Source organism: Amborella trichopoda, chromosome 4 (assembly GCF_054954075.1).
Source record: "Amborella trichopoda isolate Santa Cruz 75 chromosome 4, AtrichopodaSantaCruz75HAP2 v2.0, whole genome shotgun sequence".
NCBI lineage: Eukaryota > Viridiplantae > Streptophyta > Magnoliopsida > Amborellales > Amborellaceae > Amborella > Amborella trichopoda.
In genome coordinates, this window is record NC_142339.1 from 4,370,058 (window position 1) to 4,382,345 (window position 12,288).

A 12,288-nucleotide genomic window follows, 5' to 3' on the forward strand; every position below is an offset into this window, starting at 1 on the left:
ACCGCCTGATTTTTTCCTACACTGCATATATCCCAAACAAGAAAAAAGAAAAAAAAGACTAGAACCTTAATGGAAGAGACAGAGACCTGAATTTCACATATTACAAGATTTGGGTATTAATAGGTCAAAATAAAATCTCGATATTGGCAATCATGGGGAACTTTACAATAGAGTATACTCAATATTGCCGAACTAAACCTATAGATTCCAAATTTGGATAACCAAGCAACAAATAAATTTTTTTCCCCCTTTTTTGCTAAGCATCAACGATGACAGCAACAATTAATTAGACGTGCAAGTGACACATAACCTAGGTACGCTATGGCACTTTTGAAAGACTTCAATAAACAGCTAGCACTTAATTGAGTTCATGTTTTACTGAAATTTCTCAAAGCCAATATGAGAAGAAGATCATCATCATCATCATCATAACCTCTTTCCAGATAATTGGGGTCGGCTACACCAATCTTGATCCGCCATTCCATCCTATTATATATGTAGAAATTCGTTTTACATGATTTGAGTCCAGACTTCGGACTAGAGAGGAGATTTAAAGCCAGCTTCATATACAAAATATCCATGTGCCTATGAGGATTCTGTGCTTTTCTAACAATCCAATTGATAAGGTACATAGTTGAATGCTCTTTGCATCTCAGGAGAACTCGGACATCCATTTTGTCTTGGTCCAAGAAACTCACTCAAGTTCTTTCAAATATATGGGGCATGAGGAAGGTTAAAAACCATATGCCCATATAAACTGACTGAAGAATGACAAATGTTCCAATGTTCTATGCCTCTGCGAAAAGGCTGCTAAAATCTTCACTCCAACAATCCAAAGCGGTCAATGGGCCATATCTACTTCAAGAGTTGGGAATTTTAGAATCAGTTATCAAAGTTTCCAAACTTCACATGTGATGAATAAGTTCTTGCCAAATAAGTGAAGAGATTGCAAGAATTTTAAGGTCCTCCAAACATCATAAATGCTAATTAAGTTTTAGGCAAATAAGTGAAGAGATTCCCATAATATTATGGTCTGGATCAATGTTTAAAAAATTGGTGATCCAGATTGGAACTGGCCAATCCAAATTAGGAATCAGTCAGACCGATCTGAATCCCACCAATTCCCTCATGAACTGCCAGGTTCCATTAGGTCCTTACCGTTTCTCTAACAAAACCGGTTGGTTCTATCAAAAAACCGGTAGGAAGCAAATCTATATTTTACATTTTTTTTCTTTTTTTAATCACTAAAATAGCTGGTTTTGGCCAGTTCCAACCAGTTCTGGCCATTTCTCTGATAGAACCGGCCAATTCTCCCAATACCAACCCCACTTAATTTTTTTTAATTTTATTTTTTTTAAAATTTTTCTAATCGCTGATCTTTTGAACCAGATTGAAAATCCAGAGGGGCGATCCGGGTCATTGATCCGTTTTCCAAAACCTTGGTCTAGATGCTTAATGCATGTAACAATCAACTTAGACAATATAGCATGAAAAAAATAAACGTGATAGTTTATGCAGTCAACAAACAATGACCAGCAACTCCTCTAATCTTAATAAAGTCCACAAAACTCATTAGAAATGCACAAAAGTTGTTGAAAGTTCAAAATCTGATCAAGCTACTAAGAGTTCTATGAATTATAATCATGCATAGTTTCTAGTGAAACACCTATCAAAAGAAGTGAAAAGCGGTATCCACAAGGAAAAATCTATTTCTAATGTAAGATATGAGATCTAGCGATGTGAACTCAGGGGAGTTACTTCACCTCAGGTACACACATCATCCTGTGATTGGAGGAGCAGTAAAAAAAGGGTATTCACATGCAAACAGGCAACCAAAAGTATGGACATCATGAAGAAGTGACCAAAAGCCATAGATCTGTATAGAAGTCTAGGTTGTGAATTGTGATTATAGAGTAATGTAGAGTGACCTCCTAAATGTGGGTCACTCTGTTCATCTTGGAAAACCAAGAATAATGTGTAGAGGTAGGCTTTTCTGATCTTTACAAAAAGAGAGCAACCAATAACAACAGTTAGATGCCCCATATGCTTATTTTTAAAACCAAAAGCAATGATACCATACTAAATCATGTATGATGTAGACAGAAGCCAGGTACAAATAACAAATATGGTGTAAAGGAATTCAACTTTACCCTGAAGAATATCCTCCCATGAAGAAGGCCATAAGGAATAGCCCCAAATTTCCTTGAATCATTTGAAGTGGATAAATTATCGCCTTCAACCCACACATGCCCTTTGGGTACCTATCCATCCAGACGAACGGAAAACCTTAAAATATCATCCTGTATACAATAGTATATCAAATCAAATCGTCAAATCAAAGACATATCCCACAAACCAATGGTGAACAGTACATGTACATCTGTGGGTCATCTGCCATCCATTCCCTAAGATGGATGGTGGAGATTAACCATAGTAGGCCGCCCTAGATGCTCACCAAGATATAGCTTGTATCTCCACCAACCATCATAGAGAAAGCACAGTGGATGCCCCTTCAATGCACAGTCGATACCATATTACCATATGGTTATTCGCAAAGTCAAATCAAATAAGCCAAGCATCAAGAAGAAGTTACAATGTTCTCTCCGAGATGGCCATTTTCAGTTGACAAATATCTGATATGGTCACCTTCCAAGCCTGTTACTCGCTTAAGAATGACCTTCCTAGGGTTTTCAGGAGACCTCAGTAAGACCAAATCCCCTTGCTTGATCTTTCCAAAATTGGTTGTTATTCGATCGATCACAACTACATCCCCTGTTAAACTCAGAGTGGGAAGCATGCTAGGACCAGATGACTGAAATTACCCATGTTATTCAGAAGATCATTAGTGGATAAAGCAAATAAACAGGAATTTAAAACCTACCCCAGAATAACTAATAATGAACGAAACAACAAAAGCCAAGTTTGATAAGGGAATGTCGACACCATTTACCTTTGGTATAGGAAGGTCACAATAACTTACAACCATTTATTTAACTACCATTTAATTTGGAAATATACTACCATTTAATTTAGAAATGGCTCACACATATACGTGAATCAAAAAATGATTTGAAACCTGGAACACTAAAGATGAGGAAAAAGTGAAAACCCCTAAATAATACATGCTCCATTTTCTATCAAGGGCTGCTACCTTAATCTAATGGCTGGGAAAGAAATCCTAGAGTTGATTATATGCCACCATTTCATTTGGAAGATTGATTTCCATCTATCTTAGGAGTAAAAGAAACCTGATTCAGAAGCCTAATCTAATAATAACAACATTGAAAACATAAGAAAAACTTAGAAATGATTCCATGATACCAATTCTCAGGAAATGGCCAAATCTTCCTCACATTGAACAAGAAAAAAAATAAAAACAAAAAAACCAGGAATTCATTACATGCTACTATGTCATTTGGAAATGAGTTCTGTCTTTATTTAACCCTAAACTATTGATCATGAAAATAGAAGCACCTAGAAACAATTATAGAACAAAAAATATGAAGATCAAAACCCTAGAAGTGATTGTAAATTACCATTTCATTTGATTTGGGAGAAAAAAAAATGCATATTTTTAAATAAAGATTAAAAGGGCAAAAAATACCAGAGCTATTCCACCAACATAAGTGTGAGTAATGTGTACAACACAGGCAAACTTTGTGAAGAAGGATACAGTGTCAAAGGCCTCCCTGGCTATACTCCTCCATGGTATGCTTCTCGCTCGTTCGAACAACCTTCTCGCCATTATCTTTCTCTCTCTAACTCTTAGGAAGCAGCAAGAGTAGAAGATCTCTGCTTCTTGAACATATTCCCTATTCTCTCTTAAGAACCAGCACTCTAATCACCAGCTTCTCGGACTATCTCTCTCTTGCTCTGTAGTTTCTCTATCCTTCTTGGAATCAATTTTTTCTCTGCAAAGAAGAAATAGACTATTTATTATGGTTTTTCAGTTGCATAGGCGCAGGAAATGGAGAGAGAGGTTCTCTCCAAAAACAAAAACAAAAATGGTGAAACCATTAGTTCGAAATTTTTATTCAAAAAATTATCATTTTAAATTTCTCCCTTTTTACACATTCACGTTCTCCATGTTAGAGATTATACATACTTAAAAGGGAAAAGTTTATATAGAGCTGAGGCTCTAAACAATCAAATTAAAGCCTACCTCCAAAATTTCACTAAAGGCCTGTTTGATAACTCGAAGGTAAATGTTCTCTGGAAATTGGAAGTTCTTCTTTGCTGGGAAGAAAGAAGTTACTGTAAGAAGTTCTGGGTTTCTGTGTTTGATAATCTGCTGGAATGTTAAAGAAGTTCTAAGTACTTGTGTTTGATAACATGCTGGAAGATTAAGAAGTTCTAAAAAACGAATTACACATTATTCATTACTCAAGTATACACATATATTTTCATAATTTCATTTCTTCATTTATGCATTCAAAGCATCTAATCGACTATTCATTTCAAATCCCTCTACTTCCACAACAAGATCTTCAATTCTACAACAAGATCTTCAAGCAGAATACAGCATACAATGACCCTTCATGTTTTCCCCCACTAGTTCTCATAGTTGACTGAATCAACTGCATTCCCTGTTGATTCCCCAACCCAATTCCATCGAATAAATAAAAGCTAATAAGAACCAGAGCTCAATCAAGTAGTTTTAACAAAGGAACGAAATATAGAAACCTATGTTCTTTTATCCAGCAAAAAGAAACAGTGACACTACAAAAAATAAAACACAGAGACAGAGCATTATCTATGACAGAAGTATTAATACAGCATGGAGAGAAAAAGATCCTTTCCACTAAGCATGAGACACAAGCAACTTCCACTGATTTTAACATTCCGATGAAAAGGCCAATGAGTAAGTCCATTACAACAACTAGTCATAAACAATCAATCCATTGATCTAAATTTTCATTGATTACTATAGTGTCAATCACATTTGATCAATAACATCAAGGTTCAGATACTGTTCTAGGTTTATAGCGCATTTGATGGGAGATCTTGCATGAAAAAATAAAAAAATCTTAAAGGAGAAGTAAAGGCGATTGGAAATGGCCAAAATATGAAGATCGCAGAGATTTACAGAGCTACCGATGCTACATGAAAAATCAAAGCATCACAGAGAGAGCATGAAAAATCAGTGAAAAATCAAAGCATCACAGAGAGCATGAAAAATCATAGCAACACAGACAAACAAGGAGAGAGAAACCAAACCGATAAGAAACCAAAACAGGTGAAAAAGAAACCGAAAACCCAAAAATCCATCAATAGTAGAAAATTTTGATCTCAGAAATCTGAAAAATTAAAAACAACAAAGAACATACCTAAAATAGCTTCGAGGGTTAAAGAGAGTGCAGGGGGGTGTGAGAGCTCTAGAGAGAGAGAGAGAGAGAGAGAGAGAGCAGAGGTGTGAGAGCGCAGAGGTGTGAGAGTCCTAGTGCAGAGAGAGAGAGTGGAGGGGTGTGAGAGCTGAGAGTGCAGAGGTGTGAGAGCCCTAGAGAGATAAAGAAGGCCGGGGATGAGAGAGAATATAGGAGAGAGATGCATGAGAGAGTACCTGTGCACGAGCAGAGGAGAGCAGCGAGCAGGAAAATGAGGGGGTTTGTTTCAAGAGGAATAGTGGAATGAAGTGAAGTTACTTATTTATCTTGCCATTTTTTATCAAACACAAACGATACTGGTAAGCAACTTCCTCTTTATCAAACACGTCCTAAAAGACGTTCTTTTGACACTCGAGTATCCCCAAATTCATCATCACAACCTCAGGAAGACGTTCTTTTCATACTCAACTATCCCACAAAAAAATTGATTTTAAATTTTAAAAATAATATATTTTGTAATATATTTTTGGAGTGGCAATTTTTAAAATTTTTAAGTCTTTATAGATGCATCAATCTACACTATTTTTGAAGCTTTAAACTTTATAACTAAAAATAAAAATATATTTTGAAGCTACCACAAAAATTTTCGGCATTGAAACCGCATTTCTCGATACTATTTGAAGGTAGGCTCTAATTTGATTGTTTAGAGCCCAGGCTCTATACAAACCGCACCCAATACTTCTTATATTTCATACAAACACTTGCAATTAGAGAACATAAATTTTCTTAAAAAATCTTACTTCATATGAAGAAAATTTTCCGGGAAAAATTTATAAAAAAACCCAATTTGGGTTTTTTTCTTAAAAAGCTCCAAGTTATATATAGGAGACCGTTTTTATGTGTCCTAAGACACATAGATAAATATATGGTCCCTCTTCATGATCAACTTTTTTAGAAAGACTTTTCGGGGAAATTTTTTTCATATGAAATAGTGGTTTAAAAAATCGATCGGTCGCCCGGATCGGACACCCCAAAAACCCATCTGGATAGGTGGATCGGCGATTCGGATCGGGAATCGGTCGAATAGATCGGATTAAGCTTTAAAAAAAATGTAAAAAATTATTAAAATTCATTATAAATGTTGTTTTTTAGGAATCCAATAAGAAATCGGGGTACTACATTATTAATTTTCATTTTTTTTATCAATATGTGAATATTGAGATATTGTTTTGCTGTATGAACTTATTTTAACCATTAAATTACATCACACAAAATAAAAATCATGGAACTCTCATGGATGAAGTATATAATCATACATAGACTACAATAAAGAATAGTTTTTTTGATAAGAACCTTTTAGTTTTTTTGACAGAAGCCTTTTATTTTTTTTACAAGAAATGTTTGTCATATTACACTTTTTTTGTTTTTACCAAGAACCTTTTTTTTTTCTTAAAAAACACCTGTTGTATTTTTTTTTTTTTATAAGAACAATTTTTTTTGACAATAACTTTTTATTAATTTTTATTTTTTTGAAAAAAACCTTTTATTTTTTTGACAAAAAAAAAGAAATTTGACAAGAAAAATAATTGATAAGAACCTTTCATTTTTTTTTTTATAAGAAACTTTTTATTTTATTGATAAGAAAACAATTTGAAAAAAAATGAAATTGATAAAAAAAACCTTTCATTTTTTTTATAAGAAAAAAATTTGACAAAAACCGAAATTGATAAAAAAAACCTTTCATTTTTTTTATAAGAAAAAAACCTTTTATTTTTTTGACAAAAAAAAAAGGAATTTGACAAGAAAAATAATTGATAAGAACCTTTCATTTTTTTTTTTTTATAAGAGACTTTTTATTTTATTGATAAGAAACAAATTTGACAAAAAACGAAATTGATAAAAAAAAACCTTTCATTTTTTTGATAAGAAAAGTTTTTGATAAAAAGCGAAATTGATAAAAAAAAATGGTTCATTTTTTTTATAAGAAAAAAATTTGACAAAAAAAAATAAAAAAACAACGTTTTCTCTCCAGGGGAGATCCTCTACACACAAAAGGCATTTGATAACCGATATGCCACATGCAACTTAATGATAATTAAAGTGCAAACAAAATATATATTATATTGATGTTTCAAGTTAATACATTTTCACATTATCCCACATCGAAGAGGTAAAAGGAAGTTGTAGTAAATAAATACCTCTTTGTACCCAATGAGGATAACGTGTGTGAAGTAAGAAAAGCCACGTGGCGAGATGTACAAATCTTAGTTTTCTATAATTTTTTAAAACCTATCTTACGCTGAAATTTACAAAAATGCTCATTGCTGAAGAATTGGGTCATGACGTCCCATTAAAATCCTATCTTACCCTAAAATTTACAAAAATGCCCATTGTTGAAGAATCGAAAATGCCCATTGTTAAAGAATCGAATCGTGACGTCACATTAAAATGCCTATTGCCCATTAAAATACTATCTTACCCTAAAATTTATAAAAATGCCCATTGTTGAATAATCAAATTTACAAAAATGCCCATTGTTGAAGAATCGGGTCATGACGTCACATTAAAATGCCCATTGCCCATTGTTGAAGAATAAGGTCATGATGTCATGAATAATCGCGAATGCCCATTGTTGAAGAATCGAAAATTTATAAAAATGCCCATTGTTGAAGAATCGGGTCATGACGTCACATTAAAATCCTATGTTACCCTAAAATTTACAAAAATGCCCATTGTTGAAGAATCGGGTCATGATGTCATGAATAATCGCAAATGCCCATTGTTGAAGAATCGAGTCATGATGTCATGAATAATCTCAAAGACGTCACATGGCCGAACCTATATTACCCTGAAATTTACAAAAATGCCCAACCTATCTTACCCTGAAATTTACAAAAATGCCCATTGTGACGTCACATGGCCAAACCTATATTACCCTGAAATTTACAAAAATGCCTAACCTATCTTACCCTGAAATTTACAAAAATGCCCATTGTTGAAGAATCGGGCAAGTCATGACGTCATGAATCTCCCGATTCTTGACCGAACCTATCTTCCCCAGAAATTTACAAAAATGCCCAACCTATCTTACCCTAAAATTTACAAAAATGCCTATTAAAATGCCCATTGTTGAAGAATCATACGGGTCATGATGTCATGAATCTCCCGATTCTTTGAGAGATGCATGACGTCACATGGCCGAACCTATCTTACCCTGAAATTTATGGAAATGCCTAACCTATCTTACCCTAAAATTTACAAAAATACCCATTAAAATGTCCATTGTTGAAGAATCGGGCGGGTCAGACATCATGAATCTCTCGATTCTTTGAGATATTCATGACGTCACATGGCCGATCGTTCTTCTCTAATTGCCAAGTGTTTTTATGAAATATAAGAAGTATTTCATATATTTTTGAGGGTTTTTTTTTGAGAAAATCACCAATTCCTATAAATAACTAAATTTGATATGGACGCTTTTCGAATTTCTAATATTTTAAAAAAATATTTCATATGTTTTTTCCTTGGAACTTTTACTTTTTTTTTTTGTAAAAGATTTTGGACCTTCTAAGTCAGTTTTTAAAAAATTGCCGATTCATATCAAGAACGGTCACTAGTTATTTGCAATCATGGTATATTTTAAAAAGAAAAAACCAACACTACCTCATGGGACACTTTTAGCTCCATACACCCACTCCAAAATTTATTTTCAAGTTGGTATAAATTTATTTATTTATTTATTTATTTATTTTTTTAATTTTTTGAAACTTGATTGCAATTCATATTTCTAAATGCTATATTTTATCCATATTAATTATTATACATTAGACCTATTTATTTGCGAGGGTCGTACTTTTATTTTCTCTTTATTAAATCAAAAGTTCCAAAATAATTATATACTTCATTTTTTTCACTATAAACTTGAGTTAAAAAGATCCATTTTATTGCATTGCATTCCATTTAACTATAAAACGAATATAATCGTTAACAAACACTAAGACATGCGACATGTTCTCTGATATATTTTAAATAAAAATAATTTTAAAAAAATGACCTTTACCCGCTCCTTAAATTTTTATCCCTATTAGCCCCTTAGGATCACCAAAATTCCTTGAACCCCCGCAAGTTTAAAACTTTGGGACCATTAGCCCACTAATTATGTTTTCCTTTGTTTTTTTTGTTGCAAATTTGAACACCAAATGCCAAACCCATACATTAGTCATCTGTAATTTTTTTTGTGACTTGATATACACAGTTTATTGATGATGATGATAATAATAATAACAATTATAATTAATAATAATTATAATGACAACAATAATAATAACAACAATATATTAATTGTTCAATACTTCATCTCTTATAGGCATTTTGAGAAAGTTTTTTAATTAAAAAATAAAATAAATAATAATAATCCATTAACAATAGTAATAAAGATCTTGATTAATCATTTTTTAAGTTCAAAAGATATTGATGCAATTGTAAAATAGGTCGTAATATTAAAAAAATTATTTTCTTTTCATGTCTAAATTTATAGAGTGGCATCTACGGAGGTAAGATTGGTTTAAGGCAACGGAAGAGAAAGAAAGGAAGTTGACTAATCGAAGGGTTTGGAATTTTGTAAAATAAAAATATCAAATTTGTAAAAAAAACAAAGAAAAGCATAATTAAGAGGTAATGGTCCCAAATTTTAAACTTTAGGGGGTATAAGGGATTTTGGTGAACCCAAAAGGCTAATAAGAATGAAAATTTCAGGGAGGTGGGTAGAGGTCATTTTCCCAAAATAATTTAAAACTATAACGCAATGCAACTACTTTTTTCAAAAACCGAAAAAATTGGATTTTTAAAAAAATTTAATTAGTTTGTAAAATTTTGAATTCTCTAGATCTAGCTGATCCGGGTCTCCGGTCTACTGTTCCGACCTTATTTTTAGGTTGGACAATCCAGGTCACCAATCCATTTTTTAAACCTTGCCTACAACCATTAAAAATGATCTGACATCCCAAGGTATATTACATAAATCCAATATTTATTTTATTTTGAACTTTGAACCCCATCAATAGAACACTCTTAACCACCCGCCTTCGTATCCAAAGGTCAAAGCTGTTTGAGAGGTTAGTTTCATAAAGGGCTGTAATAACCGATAAAGATAAAACCCGGTTATAACTATCACGATGCCCAAACAGATTATTTAGATCACCTAAAGGCCCACATAAGGCCCATGCTATGAAAAGAAGAAACTAAAATTTACACTCATGTCCCTTTAAGTATCGTAAGTATAAAAATCCCCATATTTTTATTTTTTATATTTTACTCGTTTTCTCTTTGTTTTTAGTTTTTCCAAAATACCCCCGATACACCTTCAAGTTTCGAAGCTATGAAGCCACTTGGCTTTAAAAAAATTTGAGAAAGTGGTGACTTAAGACTTTCAAGTTCCAAAATCAGGAGTTGTCTAAATGATTTCGGACCTTGAAGATCCGAAATATTTATGATAAGAAAGCTTAATATAAAATAATGCCCGGTATAAAGTTATTCAAAAATCCACTATGAAGTTTTTAAGTACACGTTAAAAAATCATATACATTTATTAAAAAATAAATGTGGAAACTTTTTAACAACACCTCACTCTTAAAATATGGTCTAAGATTGGTGAGGATCTTCTCCAACATGGGAAAAAGAGATGGGTTGAAGCAGCCAACATAAACTTTATCACATCATATCAAGAATCCTAAACGTACATAATGCTTAATGGAGCAGAATAGTGGAATATGATTTGTATAACCGACCCGAACTAGTTGGAAAAAAAACCTCGATGATAATGACGGCAACGTTACTTTCAAAGCATTACGCTGAACCTTATTTAACTTTTTCCTAAAATAAGTATGCATGCCGATGCAAGTAAAACATTTGAAAATAAACATCAATAGAAAGCATTTAATTTCGTCAAGGTACTAATCATTTCCACGGCCCGTTACATAAATAACCAAAACTGTAATTTAACCTAAATCTTCCCACAAAATCAAAGCTTACAAAAGACCTAACTGAAATTATGGGTTTTCATCAAATTAATGTATTTCAGTCTAGTTATATTGTTTTTCCCTAAATAAAAACATAACCCAATTTTGTGGAAGTAGGGACTTGGGAATCAAGCATCCACCAAAAAATCAGTATGGCATACAAAACTTAAGCTTGCTCTAAGTCTCAACATATTTAATGTACAAGTGGGTGTGAAATGAATGGAGAAACAAGATAGGAGGCATATTCGTTTGAGCAAAAACCAAAGGAATAAAGCCACATGAATGATTTACAAGAAAAAGTTTATATAAGAGCCACGTTACTCGTAGAATAAAGATTGCAGTAATTTACACTAATGTGTTATTATCTTAAAAGATATACCAAACATACACTATCCAAATAAAATGAATGGTGTAAAACACTGCAATCTTACTTTTACAGATAAGATTGAGCTTTACATAAATCACACTTATAATATACGAGTTTAGAATATAATGAATGGTGTCAGAACCCTACTTCTATAAGTAAGATTGCTGCCTTATATAAACCGCACGTATAACATACATGCTTAGAATATACATCACTTCTATTTTATTGATGTTATCATTGGATCTCAGTAGGCTTGCTTGCCCCTCGGTTCAACCATTTCTTCCTGTATCTCCATGCCACTTGAATGCGAGTTGCAGCTAGTGCTCTCCAGTATGGTGATTGACACCTGCACCAATTTTTCGATCAAACATTCAATAAGAGAGCAATTCTCAGATAAATCCATAATTTTTCCCTCGATACACGGAGATTATAAAGTTTAGTTAAAATTTCCAACAATCGCTAAAGCTTTTTTTATTTTACAAGAAGAAATGGAGAATTTCCAAATATGCACCCATGAAAGATGGGGCATTTGAATAAGACCAAATTTGAAATCAAATAATAGAAATGGGGAATACTTGAA

The 12,288-nt window shown here is 32.8% G+C and overlaps 2 protein-coding genes across 28 annotated transcripts in view; both read right to left on the reverse strand.

The window, feature by feature from the left end:
• Nucleotides 1-468: 468 nt before the first annotated feature.
• Nucleotides 469-5,621, reverse strand: LOC18439300 (mitochondrial ATP-independent inner membrane protease subunit 1a). 18 transcript variants are annotated; one of them, XR_016053864.1, is made up of 6 exons: nucleotides 5,561-5,621; nucleotides 4,163-4,236; nucleotides 3,605-3,911; nucleotides 2,594-2,812; nucleotides 2,151-2,300; nucleotides 469-855 (listed from the first exon to the last, which is right to left on the reverse strand). XR_016053864.1 is itself a non-coding variant. In XM_088864434.1 (6 exons), exons 3-6 carry the CDS (start codon nucleotides 3,743-3,745, stop codon nucleotides 856-858), a joined length of 474 nt encoding a protein of 157 aa, XP_088720560.1. In that variant the 5' UTR covers nucleotides 3,746-3,911; nucleotides 4,163-4,236; nucleotides 5,561-5,621; the 3' UTR covers nucleotides 469-855. The 18 variants fall into 18 exon arrangements, 8 of the variants coding, with proteins under 8 accessions (XP_088720560.1, XP_006849532.2, XP_088720558.1 ...); XR_016053858.1 differs by having other exon boundaries at nucleotides 4,163-4,288; XR_016053859.1 differs by having other exon boundaries at nucleotides 469-858; nucleotides 4,163-4,288.
• Nucleotides 5,622-11,641: 6,020 nt separating this feature from the next.
• Nucleotides 11,642-12,288, reverse strand: part of LOC18439299 (putative cyclic nucleotide-gated ion channel 20, chloroplastic) — a 54,946-nt gene continuing 54,299 nt past the window's right edge. For all 10 annotated transcript variants that reach the window (XM_088864439.1, XM_088864442.1, XM_011626970.3 and 7 more), the window contains one exon: nucleotides 11,642-12,054. In XM_088864439.1, coding sequence (XP_088720565.1) covers nucleotides 11,943-12,054 — 112 coding nt within the window. In that variant the 3' untranslated portion in view covers nucleotides 11,642-11,942. The remainder of the gene's footprint in view (nucleotides 12,055-12,288) is intronic.